The sequence below is a fragment of the Heterodontus francisci genome, chromosome 10 (assembly GCF_036365525.1).
Source record: "Heterodontus francisci isolate sHetFra1 chromosome 10, sHetFra1.hap1, whole genome shotgun sequence".
NCBI classification, from domain to species: Eukaryota; Metazoa; Chordata; class Chondrichthyes; order Heterodontiformes; family Heterodontidae; genus Heterodontus; species Heterodontus francisci.
In genome coordinates this window covers 95,302,326-95,316,954 of record NC_090380.1, presented here as the reverse complement: position 1 = coordinate 95,316,954, position 14,629 = coordinate 95,302,326, and the positions used below count along the sequence as shown (strand labels likewise).

Below are 14,629 nucleotides of genomic sequence, written 5' to 3'. Positions count from 1 at the left end.
TCTCAAAAGACGTTTCCACAGCTTCCTCATTGAATTTTGGTATTAGATGAGCTAGTTTTAACAATTCTGTACCCAGCCCTGAATTACACTCCTACATATTGGCCATGGTTTCATTGGGGTTACTCTGTTGCCCCTTAGTTAACTCAAGCCCCCTCAGCTCTTTTTCTTCAGATTCATTCTGGAATATTCTCTCTCGCTCTCCTGTCTCTCTCTTTCTCTCTCCTGTCTTTGTTTCTTCACGCTCCTTCTGGAAGACTCTCTCTTTCTCCCTCTCCTGTCTCTCTCTTTTTCCGGTCTCTCCATTTCTCTGTCTTCTAATTCAAATTTCTTTTGTTCCAATTGTATCTTTGCTAGCAATACCCTGTCTGGGTCTACTTCTAACACTGCTTCTGCTTCTTCAGATTCAAGGGAAAAATGGTTGGCCACTAGCCTTATGAGTTCAAACTTCCTAGCCTTGCCACGTACAGTGATCCCACACTACTCAGCCATTTTTCTCAACTCCTCCATAGACAGTGCTTTTAACTTATCCCAAGTTACTTCACCCTGGCTTGGAGAGCTACTCGCTTCAGTTGCAGACATGTTAGTATTCAATTACACACAACCTCAAGACAACTGTATTAACCTTGCTCTTTTTTGATTGGGAAGCCAAGTTGTTCCCACTTCCAATTTCTTTTGTTTGCCTGTGGGTAAATTCCAGACACTAGCACCCAAATTTCTGTTACGACCAGATGAGAAAGAGGTCCAGGGGTTCCCTTTCAGCCTTCACCTGGTCTTACAGCAACAGGGTTTTATTTTTAAACACACAGTGTCTTGAGCTCCCCCTTGGTGAGCCCTTGTTCACCACTTTCCAATTATAAGGCAAAGAAATTAGCACAAACGGGCTTTCTTAGTTTTAAAGAAAAGTGAAATTTATTCAAACTTAAACCCTACTTCAGTTAACGCCTACAGATACATGCCACGCCCCAGGCTAGCATGCATATGTGATACGCACATACAAATAGACAGAAAAGAGAAGAAAAGATAAAGTGGAGAGGTTTGAGGCAATTTCAGAGAAGGGTTTTTCTGTTACTGTGCTTCGAAATTGCTGAAGAGTCCTCGTGTGTAGGTAATTCTTGCTTTTCGTTGGGGCCCTGTATTCTTCTTAAACCTTGTTCACTGCAGGAGACTTTTCTCTCTTGAAGTTCACGTATGTTCAGTGAGTTTCAGTTCCGCGAGATGGAAGCAGACAGGAGAGGCTACAGCGAGCCAGCCACAAGAGGTCTTTTCAGTCCACCAGCAAACAGCTTTCTGCCAGTTCAAAACTCTGTGGCAAGTTCAAATTCAAAAAAAACTCAGGTGGCCCAGCAGGTTAGTCATATGACTAGTTGGTGTGACCTCGTCCATTTGTGTGTTCGGCCATCTTAGCAGTTAACCTGGAATGCAAGCTCCTCCACCCTCAACATCTGGTAATCAAAAGTCCATTGTGGATTAAATTGGAGCAGGAAGTAACCCTTTGTCCTTTCCAAGTATTGTCTGTTAATATGCAAAAAATGTCTCGCCAGCCAAGGATCCATTGTAGTTTTTTTTTAAACCAGTTCTTTCTTCACTCTAGTGACAGTTTAAAATTAATGTTCATGTGGCAAAATTAATATTCCTCATTCTTGGAAGGTGGGGGCCTGCATGACATAGGGTAGAAGCTGAGAGATTGTTCCCACAGGTCAGAGAATCTAGAACACGGGGACACAGTCTCAGGATAAGACGTCATTCATCCAGGACTGAGATGAGGAGAAATTACTTCACCCAAAGGGCTGTGAATCTTTGGAATTCTCTACCCCAGAGGGTTGTGAATGTTCCATCATTGAATACATTTAAGGCTGGGTTTCGTAGGGAATCAAGGGATATGGGAAGTGGGCAGGAAAGTGGATTTGAAGGCGAAGATCAGCCATGATCATATTGAATGGTGGAGCAGGCTCGATGAGCCATATGATTTATTTCTGCTCCTATTTCTTGTGTTCTTGTGGCAACTGTTTAACACTTGTGCTTTATGACGTTAGCTGAATACCTTACTTGAAATATTCCTGGAAGTCATTCCTTACTAATGTGCTATTGCACATTTATATACACAATGGTCCGATATCTCACTACCACAATACCCTTCTGCCCGTTACGTCAGAGTTAGTAGTTATGAATACATATTAGAGGGAGATGCAATTTTATTTAAGAAAGTCTTCTCAAAAGAAAATCTAGTTACAAAGTCAGTACATATATGAGCCAATATATTAGCCAAGCAACAACACTGGCTAAAGGCCTGCTCAGGTCGGGAAAAAGAACCCGACCAATCCACAGCAGACCCGAGCCTGACCTGGCCCGAGTCCCTCCAATTTCGCCCCAAGCCAGACCCGACCCCGACCCAACGATCCCTTTACTTACCTTCCGACTGGGAAGTTGCACGAAACTGCAGCGCATGCATGATGTCATAGTGACGTCACTCGCTCACTGTGCAGACTCAGTTTCGTCCCGGACTCCCAGCTCAGGTAAGTTTTTTATTTTTAATACTTACCAGCAGAACACTTACCGTGTGTGTCCGGCCCGAACCGAGCCCGAAAATCGGACCCGAAAGACACATGTCATCAGGTCCCATCGGGTCAGGTAGCAGGCTTTTAACACTGGCATCTAGCTGACAATGTGAAAATTGCCCAGGTATGTACTGTACATAAAAAGCAAGACAAATCCAACCAGGCCAATTACCACCCTTTCATTCTACTCTCGATCATCATCAAAGTGTTGGAAGGGTCGTCAACAGTGCTATCAAGTAGCACTGGCTCAGCAATAACCTGCTCACTGATGCTCAGTTTCTGTTCTGCTAGAAACACTCAGCTCTGGCCTCACTACAGCCTTGGTTCAAACATGGACAAAAGAGCTGAACTCAAGAGGTGAGGTGAGAGTGACTGTCCTTGACATCAAGGCAGCATTTGACCGATAATGGCATCAAGGAGCCCTAGCAAAATTGGAGTCAATGGGAATCGGGGGGAAAACTCTCCGTTGGTTGGAGTCATAGCTAGCACAAAGGAAGATAGTTGTGGTTGTTGGAGGTCAATCACCTCAGTCCCAGGACATCACTGCAGGAGTTCCTCAGGATAGTGCCCTAGGCCCAACCATTTTCAGCTGCTTCATCAATAACTTTCCCTCCATCATACGGTCAGAAGTGGGGATGTTTGCAGATCATTGCACCATGTTCAGCATCATTCACAACTCCTCAGATACTGAAGCAGCCAGTGTCCAGCTGCAGCAAGACCTGGACAACATCCAGGCTTGGGCTGATAAGTGGCAAGTAACATTCGTGCCACACAAGTGCCAGGCAATGATTACCCCCGACAAGAGAGAATTTAACCATCTCCGCTCGACATTCAATGGCATTACCATCGCTGAATCCTCCACTATCAACATCCTAAGGGTTACCAGTCACCAGAAACTGAACTGGACCAGCCACATAAATACCGTGGCTACACGAGCAGGTCAGAGGCTAGGAATCCTGCGGCGAGTAACTCACCTCCTGTCTCCCCAAAGCCTGTCCACCATCGACAAGGCACAAGTCAGGAGTGTGATGGAACACTTGCCTGGATGGGTGCAGCTCCAACAACACTCAAGAAGCTTGACACCATCCAGGACAAAGCAGCCCACTTGACTGGCACCCCATCCACCACCTTCAACATTCGTTCCCTTGACTATCGATGTACAGTGGCAGCAGTGTGTACCATCTATAAGATGCACTGCAGCAACTCACCAAGGCTCCACGGACAGCATCTTCCAAACCCGCGACCTCTACCACCTAGAAGGATAAGGGCAGCAGATACATGGGAACACCACCACCTGCAAGTTCCCCTCCAAGCCACACACCATCCTGACTTGGAACTATATCTCCATTCCTTCACTGTCACTGGATCAAAATCCTGGAACTCCCTTCCTAACAGCACTGTTGTTGTGCCAAAACCTCAAGAACTGCAGCAGTTCAAGAAGGCAGCTCACCACCACCTTCGCAAGGGCAATTTGGGATGGTCAATAAATGCTGGCCTAGCCAGTGATGCCCACATCCCATCAACGAATAAAAAAGATATAAAACAACAGCAAATAATTCTAAGACAATAACTGAGGCTGAGCATGCAGGACACAATAAAAATCACCGTAGGGAGCGATCTATGAAAATTACTTAAATAACTTTATTGTGAAATTGTATTGCATCGTCTTTTATTGCTATACAGTTTTACAGTGGAATCTCCATTACCAACTATAACTGCTCTGAACCCCTGGTGGATAATGGAAAATGGATGATCAAGAGTCTGCAAATGAAGAACTTGCACTTAGGGATCATCAATACCTTAAGCTTAGGAATAAAAACAGTAATTTAGTTTTTTTGGGGGCTGAGATATTAATTTATATCAGAAAAGATGACACTAATGGCATTAATGGGCTGAGCTATATGACACCATCTCACACAAAGCCTTGTTCTGTGAGAATTATTCCTGGATAATTGGGAAGGTGAATAATGGGGACATGGACAATGTAGGTTCCGCTGTAGCTGATCTACGTTAAAAATCAATCTCTTACCTTTGAACAGAGTATGTCACTGGAACACCTTGGAAAGAAACAGGATCCCATTTGAGGACACGCTTCCATCTGACAGAATTAATACTCAGGTTTCCTGGTTCTGGGATCCTGCCAAACACTGTATAAGCAGAAAGAAGGATGTTAAAAGAGGTTTTAATCCAGAGAAAATGAAATTTATTTCTTTAAAAAAAACAGAAAGAAAGCTAGCCATGGTTTCAGTTGACTTGGAAGCAGAAATTCTTAAGCTGGTACAATTGCCTGTGTTTAGATCCAGTGGTAATTTTACAGCCAGTAGGGAGTCTCACCAACAACAAAGACTTAAAATTACTCCTCACCTCCTCAAAGGGGACAGTCGAGCATTGGCCTTGGAGGTACCGACTCAGTTAAACACAGCTCCACTTAGCATCTAAACATTAAAACCATGCTTCAGAGCAGAGTATATTGGGGAGGAAACTCACGGGTGGTCCATTCATATTTCACCTAAAGAGGATCCTAATGTTTAAGCTTTTATTCAATTATGTGAAGTATATACACTTTGTGGATTAAATGCATTGCAGGCTCTTAGATGGATTACATTTGAAATGCACTACTCGTTGATAGGGTGAAGAGTGTTCCTTGGGTAGAGGACTAAGTTGAGATAAGCTGGGTGGAGATATCCACTCTGCACTGTTTGTGGGTTAACGTATTCCTGTGGTTAAGTATTAGGAGGTCCCTGAGTTGAATTCCTTCACTATCAAGATGTCCCTACATGAATAAATCCCTTGAATAAGAAACTCATCTTATGCGGATTCCAGTTTATGCTGCTGGTAAAAGACACCAGCACTGCAATACCTGAAACTCCAAGCTCCTGGGCTTTAAGCAATGAAAAAATAATGGGAACTCCCTCTAAAGGGTTGGCTGTGAAGAACTTGATGGCTATGGAAGCTGTTTACATATGGTAATTAGGTTGGTCATGGCGCTTTTTGCTTCCAGAATTTCCTTCCAGTTGGATGGGGAGTGGGGACCATTCCTTTTTAAAGAGAAACTATGCCAGCTGTTGGGTGAATGTTACGACTGAGGCGGGAGGAGTGCACTGTTTGTTCTAGTTCCACTTCTCCACAGGTCACACATACATTTAAATTTTTTCCCATTTACCGATTCGGTCAATCACAGACTATTTTATTCCAAGAATAAAATACAATAACCAGGTTTCTTTAATAAACAACAAAATTATCAGTGTATTATAAAATAAGTCTTAACCAGTAATGAAGTAAAGCATAAACACAAGCAATGAAATATTAAATTTCCCTTTTTACCTTAGCCACTCACACACACACAACCGGAAAAAATAAAAGGAACTGTTATTTAGAACTCTGTTATTAAAAAAAAGACAATAAAAAACACTTAGGCTGAATACTTGCTCATTCTTGAAGAAAAAAAACAGATGAGATATGTTGTGTTCCAAAACTGGTATACAGTCTAGCTTCCAAGTACACATAGACAGGTCACTGAGACCTTTTAGAACAGTTCTTTTCAGACAGTGTTGAGAATTAATTTAACAGACTTTTCTTCAAAGACAGAGGACAAGATGATTTGACACAGTGGACTTCTCAGGGTCTTTGAGAAAGGTGCTAGAAAGCTTAGCAGGGTTGTGGTCTTCTCTTCTGCCCTTACAAGTTCTCGTCACTCCTTGGAAGTTCCCTGCCTTTTTTGTACAGTTCAACACCAACTCAAAACAATTCAAAAGCGACAATAGGAGGTCAACCCTTTGACCTCTATCAATCTTGACCTGTCACTTCTTTGTAAAACATTTCTCCAGGTGTCCAAAGTTCTCTGTTGTTTATTGAGCTGGAAGTCAGGTGGTTTCCCGGAAAGGCTTGTTGTTGTTGCTGGAAGTGGTTTCCTGGAAAGGCTTGTTTTCCTCACAAGACCTCTCAGTGCCCCTTTAAAAAAACATTTCCAGAGACTGTTTTTCAAAGTCAAGTGGCCTTTACATGACCCCCTTTGCAAACCCCAAAGTTTAACATTTCTTCAATCTTTCAAAAATGAATCCTTAAAAAATATATTTAACAAAACACAGAGGCACCTTCATAACACGATGTAATGGTATCACATTTACTTCGGTACTTTCGCTGTAGTTTGAACTGATCTGTTTCTTCAGTAGGCGGATGGAAAATTTAGAGGATGCCCTCCCACCACAGAATATCATAAGAACCACTGGTTGACGTCAGCCTTGAATCAGTGGTAGTACTCTCACCGCTGAGTCAGAAGGTTGTATGTTCAAGCCCCACTCTGAGTACATAATCCAGGCTGACACTTCAGTGCAATACAGAGGGAGTGCTACATTGTCAGAGGAAAGCTTTTTGGATGAGATAGCAAACCAATGCCCTGCCTTCCCACTCAGGTAGATGTAAAGGATTTCATGGCACTATTCGAAGAACGGGAGTTCTCCCGATGTCCTGGCCAATATTTACCCTTCAAGCAACTTCACTTAAAACAACTCATCTGGTCATGTATCTCACAACTGCATGTGGAACTTTGCTGAACACAAATTAGCTGCCGAGTTTCTCTACATTACAACACTGACTACACTTCAAAAATACTTAATTGGCTGTAAAATGCTTTGAGCCAACCCAAGTTTGTGAAAGGCACTACATGAATGCCAGTTTTTTATTACCTAGATGTAGGCGATGGCAATAGAGTGTCCCCCGAAGACTTGGAGGAGCAGTCGGATCTCTTGCATTGATGACTGTACATTGAAGATTGTTAATCTCCATGTTCAGGTTCAAAGTGCCTTCGCGCACACAAGAATTGCGAACAATTAACTGTTAAGGTGAGTGAACAGTTGTGGCACATGGGGGTCAATGCACACATTAATCCTCAAAGAGGAGATCAGCTGCCCTCCTCCCCACTTTTAAAACAAAAGTCAGTTGATCTCTCAATTGGCTCTGAAGTGGAAAATCCAATTTCGGAGATGGCTGCCCAATAATTTTGACAATTAGAAAAACAATAAGTAAATATCTATTTTTCAAATTGTGAAATTTGAACTGCTGCTATGTGTATGTAACAGCAAACCCATTCACACATGTGCAAAACTTCTTAAAGAAGGGGCGGCACAGTGGCGCAGTGGTTAGCACCGCAGCCTCACAGCTCCAGGGACCCGGGTTCGATTCTGGGTACTGCCTGTGTGGAGTTTGCAAGTTCTCCATGTGTCTGCGTGGGTTTTCTCCGGGTGCTCCGGTTTCCTCCCACAAGCCAAAAGACTTGCAGGTTGATAGGTAAATTGGCCATTATAAATTGTCACTAGTATAGGTAGGTGGTAGGGAAATATAGGGACAGGTGGGGATGTTTGGTAGGAATATGGGATTAGTGTAGGATTAGTATAAATGGGTGGTTGATGTTCGGCACAGACTCGGTGGGCCGAAGGGCCTGTTTCAGTGCTGTATCTCTAATCTCTAATCTAATCTAATCTAAATGCCCTTTCCCCTCCAATTCTGGACTGGGCAACAGGGGATTCCAAGACTCCACAGTTACAATCGATGGAGAAGTGCACAAGGGTTAAAATAAGTACAATCTGGCCTTTAGGAAGACTCCTGCAAAATGTTTCTAATACATTTATTTCACAATGCTATGTTCTCCTGTGTACAGTATAATCATTAATGTTCTTCATTATACACACATTAGAATTTGATCAAGCACCAGATGGACACAAGCCCCATCAAAAACAGCCAATGACTGTGGGTATGAGGCTAAAGCTGGGCCTGAGGAGACACTGCAGTTAGCAGTGATCGATTCTGATAGCCTGCTGACACTTACTATCATAGCTCACACCCGAATAATGAGCACCTGGCTGAGATTAGGAAACTGACCTATATCCTTGGGGCATATTCTAGTTAGGAAAGGATGGTAGAGAATAGGGATTTAAGAAAAGTGAACAAATTACTGCCATTAACTATGAAACATTATTGTAAATATAGGATTTTTACACTACAGTATGACAGTCACATTGGTTGCGGACAGCATTTCTTATGACCAGATTCATTTTCATTAATTCCTCTTTCAAATTTACTCCCAGTCTCTGGTCTGTAGGCTGCTGAGATGGCTCCAACTTTTTTTAGTACATTTGTACCTAGAAATCGTGCTGTGCAATATTGGTAAGACAGGCGTTAATGCATTTGTATTAAACTCCTTTCATGCTATTTTAAATAGGGGTGACTGAATTGTTAAAAGAGCAGACAGAAGAATTTCCTCCTTGACGCACAGTGTCTTCTCATAGACCTGAACTCGACTTCACACGGTTGAATAAGGTTGCAGAAAATGATTATTTAAAGGCTGCAGGTAATATTTGTTATGAAGAACTTAACTGTTTCTGAGTTCAGATGGCATGGTCACGCACTAGCTGCATCTGCTCCTACATGTTGTAATAGTTTTGACTGAAAAACTAAAATCAAAATTTTAACCGCATTTCAAACATTTTCTCTGTCATGTCGTGTCCGCAAAGGTGGGGGGACCAGAAAGAGCAAGAATATATTAGAGAAGAACTCATTTCAGAACCAACAGCACAGAAGCAGGTCTTGTGGCCCATCATCCATGTAGCTGTGCTAGAGATATCTACTCTAATCCTTGATGAGAACATAAATGCATTTAAGGGGAAGTCAGGTGAAGGAGAAAGGCACAGAAGAATCTGTCGATGGGATTAAATGAAGAAAGGTGGGAGAAGCAGCATAAACATCTGCACAGACTTAGTGGGCTGCATGGCCTGTTTCTGTGTTGTAAATATTATGTAACAAACCCATCTCCCTCTATCGTCACATCCTCTCATACATTTCCTTTTCAAAAACGTACATAATTACACTTTAAAATGACATAATGGTCTCTGCCTCACTAGTCACAATGTCCTCAATATCATTCCATGTTTTAATAACTAGTGATGCAAAAAAATTCTTCTAACTGCCACTTTTTGATCTTCTAGTTATACACCTCATCTACACTCCCGTGTAGCAATTCACCAACCAGTTAAACGAAAGACGTGCATTTATATATCACCTCAGGGCATCCCAAAGAGATTTACAGCCAATTAAGTGCTTTTGAAGTGCAGCCGCTGTTGTAATGTAGGAAACGTGACAGCCAATTTGCGCACAGCAAGCTCCTACAAACAGCAATGAGATAATGACCAGATAATCGGTTCTATAATTTGTTTATTAAGATAACATTTCAGTTATTTGCATTAATTTGTACACTTTTCTTAAATCCCCGTTCTCATTTTTTACCATCCTTTCCGAACTAGAACTTCACAGCCAATTAATTATTTTTTGAAGTATAGTCACTGCAGTTATGTAGGCAATCACAACAGCCAATTCTTGGAGAGGCACGAGTAGAGAGAGAAAAAGATATAAGAGAGACAGACACCGATACAAAGAAAACACTTCAACAAATTCAATAAGCAGTCTGCTTAAAATGTTAACCAAATGTGTGTTTAAGTAGAGATGTAAAAAAAGTAACAAAGTTGGAAATTTTGAAAGCTAGAAAATACTGGAGGTACAAAACAGGTACGATAGTATCTGGAAATAGAGACAAGATAGATTAGCATTTTAGGTATAACCCTTCACCAGAACTGGAAACTAGAGGGTAAGTTAGCTGCTGTAAAGCAGAGAGGCAGAGCAGAACAATAGATTGAAGTCAAGCCTCGGGTATATTGACAACAGCTACAGAGGCATTTAATACTCCGGAAAGAGGTTAAAAGTTGCCAGCTGATATATAAACAACAACTCGATCTCCCCCTCATCCTGGTTGTCCTGTGGCTCTTCATTTGAACCTTCCCCCATTCCCCATCTGATTTTCTCATCTTTCGTCTCTTGCATTGTTCCATCTCATACAACACAGACGTCAGGAACACTAGAGCAAATTCAGCGAGGTTGTGATCCTGCCACGAAATCTCACAGGGTGAAATCGCAGGTTAGAGAATTGGGGGAATGTAGAGTAATAGCCTGGTCTCTGAGCTGCACTTTCATTTAATGAGGCTATGTGCAAGGATTGTAGCCTTATAGAACTTAGCCCAGTGGTGCTTCTTACTATTGAAAAACCTGAACCCTGCAATCCTTATATCTGAACATTGACTTGAGCAATTTCAATCCATTTTCTCTATCCTCCTTATTCCTCTCCATTTTAGAAGATTCTTTTTTGTTTTCCCCTCATTTTTGCATCACCCATATACAGCTATTTTATTTTTGTTCCTTTAATGCTTGCCCGCTGGGATGGTTGAACAAGCGTTCAATACCTGAAATTTGAAGTTGTTTTTTCATATTACAGATACTGACAAACATGGTATGTGACCTTAGCTAAAACATAGAAATGTTACAAGGATTCCCCTCAGCAAAGCAGTCAACAGACAGAGTAACATTGCCGCATCAGTCGTCCAAAAAGCTGAACATTTCTGGAATATAGAAACAGAAAAATAGGAGCAGGAGTAGGCCATTTGGCCCATCAATATGATCATGGCTGATCATCCAAACGCAGTAACCTGTTCCTGCTTTCTCCCCGTATCCCTTGACAGACACACAAACAGAATTGTAAGGCAAAGCTTCAACTTCAACTGAAAAGAATGCAGGTTGCATTTTCACACAGAAAATAGAGCTATGTTGCAGGCAGAGCCCTGACAGATCGGAAAAGTTTCTGTCCCCAGCAGCAGAATTAACTCACCTAATCCAGAATTTCAGCACACTTTTGTTCCATTTGTTCATGGGACATTGGCGTCACTGGCTAGGCCAGAATTTATTGCCCATCCCTAAATGCCCTTCAGAAGGTTGTGGCGGTGAGCTGCCTTCTTGAACAGCTGCAGTCCAGCGTTTATTGGTACGCCCACAGTGCTGTTCAGGAGGGAGCTCTAGGATTTTGACCCAGCGACAGTGGATGAAAGACAATATATTTCCAAGTCAGGATGGTGTGTGACTTTGAGGGGAACTTGCAGGTATTGGTACTCCCATGTGCCTGTTGCCCTGCTCCTTCTAAGCGGTAGAGACCGCACATGTCGAGGATGCCTTGGCAAATTGCTGCAGTGCATTTTGTAAATTGTACCCATCGGCCTGGATTTTGTGGTGGCAATGACAGTGAAACTATCACCAGCCACCACTGAATCTGACAGCAACTTCGTGAGCTCAAATATGCACAAAGTAACGTGAAAGTCCAGAACATCGAGGGCCAAAGGGCCTGTACCGCGCTGTAATGTTCTATGTTCTATGTAAACTGCTGTCAGTGATTCTATGCTCCTCTGGCAGGTGTGCTGTTGAGGACCCCCAAGACTGCAATCCCTAAGCAATCAGTGAATTGACAAAACTTCCACTTTTAGTCTCACTGTAAAAACCCTTGAAAAATTTACAACTTGTTGAATGAAGTGTAACTGGGTTTTTAAACAGTGCAGTAAGTTCATAATTACTGTTAAACACACACAGTGGCCTTGAAAAGCTAATTTAACATGTGAAATATCAACTTTCCCATTATGATAAAAAAATCCACAAAATTCTTTTTTCGAAGTTTGTGACATTTTACCATCTGAATCCAATCATAATCATTTATTTCGTTATCAGAAAATTGAAATTAAAAGTGATAGCTAATCAATGCTTTTGACTTCCTAGTTTACGGTCTGTGAGAATACTGCAATATGATTGGCTTCCTACCCTGCTTGCTGACATCACTGCTGTGGAAGCTCGGTGATCTCCTCGGCCTGGCACCAGATTTAAATTGCCATCTGGAAAGGGGAAGTCCATGCCACAGAGATTGCTAAATCTTTATGAACAGCTTTCTTCAAGGTCGGCGCCAAGGACCGTCACTTCCTCAATGACTGCAAAATCTAGCCCATGACAATACACGGCCAAACGATGGAACCTGTAGAGGGTCAGGGACCCAATTGGTGAAAGAGCGGGCTTTGCCAAGGCTCTTTAACTGAGCCACAGCATTAGCCCAGCCTCTGGGTTCCCTGGCCACTCAAGGAGGGCGGACGGGATTATATGCTGGATCTGTCAAAGGAAGGAAGTCCAATTAAACCCACGCCATGGGTTACAAGGGCTAACCAGCACTTGGATTTTTGAGGTAGCAGCAACCAGAGAAATGGAGAGGAGACTTGGGAAGGCTGCTCCCTAGGTCTCTCACTCTTACCTGGAGGTCCTGCTGTGGGATCTGAGGGCCTGCTGTGAGGTGAATCCTCCCAAGGACAGGAGGAAGAGAACAACCTCTACTACCAAGCAGGCATAGATGAAAATGGTTGAGGAAATCAGCAGATGAAGTGTGATCCCTCCAACCTAGAGACTGTGCACCAAGAGGATCCAGGGCCTCAGGAGGGCAGGAAAGGTGAATGGCATAACACTTTCAGGTGCCAACTTTCACACACTGACTTTCCCAGCATTCTCCTGCAAAGCACTCCTTAGGACAACACATCTTGCAGCTCCACTCATTCCTCTCTCTCCAGGCACATCACTTCCCCATCTGAACAGCCAACACTCACACATCTTACTGCCCTCTTGCAACCATGCCTCACAGTCACCCTGCACAATGTTGCCCTCCCCTGCTTTCCACACAAGCCATTACAAACACTCATCACTCTCTGCTTTCTCTCCTTGCAGAAGACAGCATACAACCTTGGTGAGAGGCAGAGACCCAGGGTGGGGTGAGGGGGAGGTGGGGTGAGGGGGAGGTGGGCCTCCAATATAGCAGGCAATGTGTGCCCACCTGCTCACTGGGAGGGAAGTCTTGTTCTCGGAGACTGTAGATGTCAGCAGCGACCTGCTGCGAGAGCCTGAGCCTCCTAAGGCACTGGTGCTCAGACATATGGAGAGTTGATCCTTTACCTGTAGACCTTGTGATAGAGGTCTCACCTGCTTCCAGCTGAATCTCTGTGTCCATTCCCTCTGCTGTACGGAAGGACATGTGGCTGAGGAGAAGGCAACTGGTGTTGTTCCTGCTGCTGCTTCTCTTGTCCCTCATCTGAGGTGCAAGGTGCTGCTCCTGTGCTGGGGTGAAGGCTGGCTGCAGGGAAGTGCAGCTGAAGTTGAGTGAAGTGCTGGACAGGTGAAGTACCTTCCAAGAAATTGGTAATCCCTTCTCAAGCAGTGATAGTACTCTGAGAGAGTAAGTGCTTTGAGCAGCAGTCTCTCACCTGGACAGGGCTGCAGCTCTTCCATGTAACTGACTAAAGCCTTCACAGTTTGTCGGTTTCACTGAAGAACTCCCAGATGTACACGCGCCTCTGTGACCCTGGTGAGTTGCTGAACGGTCAGGAAACTGGTGATCTAGCTGGTAAAGCTAGAATTGAGTGTTTCAACAGCACTTAATTACCAATTATAATATTTAAATACCTTACCTGACAGCTGCATGGGGGTTCCTGCTTACCTTCAATCTCCCCTTCCCAGTGAAACCCAGAAGTAGCCAGGCTGATGTTGGGATCTTGCCGAATGTCATTTTTAGGGGATTTAACTCCCTGCACGCACCCGAACCGGCCTCTCCTTGCCTTGGAAAATCCCCTCCCCCGCAACATTTTTGCTTGGGAGATTTGCCTCCATTTTTCCCATTTCCCTCCTCAGTCTGTGGCTCCATCACTCTAATACCAATCTTTATTTACCTCGGCTATCAAACTCCACCCCCACCCTCTTCAAAACTAGCCACTGTCTGTACCACAAATTCACACAAATGAAAACTAAAACTAATGAACGCTCTCTGAGGTGAATTATGCACAAAGTAAGCACAGAGTTCCCAAATTTCTCAGCACAGAAAGTCAGAAAAGAAACAGTACCAAAAGTTTCCAAAAAAGGGCAAATTTGCAGAACAGATATTTCACTTCTTCCACAGCAACAGAAACTCCCCATCTTGATAAAAAAAACAAGCATTTTGAAGTACATGTTAGAGTTTATGTACCAGGAAATTTGTTATTCAGCCAAAATGGAGAGAAATCAACAACTTGAAAAAGAGTTAGTGTCCATTTTCCCACAATTTTAAATTTGTTGGGGACCAACCAGATGATACAAGCTGTCCCTTCTCCCACTCTAGCCTGTTCTAAGCTTCAGAGATCCTACTCCAC

The 14,629-nt window shown here is 43.2% G+C and overlaps 1 protein-coding gene across 2 annotated transcripts in view; it reads right to left on the bottom strand.

Annotated features, from left to right (window-relative positions):
* LOC137374648 (interferon gamma receptor 2-like) overlaps nucleotides 1–14,629 on the bottom strand; it is a 73,105-nt gene that overhangs the window by 43,226 nt on the left and 15,250 nt on the right. For both annotated transcript variants that reach the window (XM_068041099.1, XM_068041100.1), the window contains exon 2: nucleotides 4,585–4,702. In XM_068041099.1, coding sequence (XP_067897200.1) covers nucleotides 4,585–4,702 — 118 coding nt within the window. The remainder of the gene's footprint in view (nucleotides 1–4,584; nucleotides 4,703–14,629) is intronic.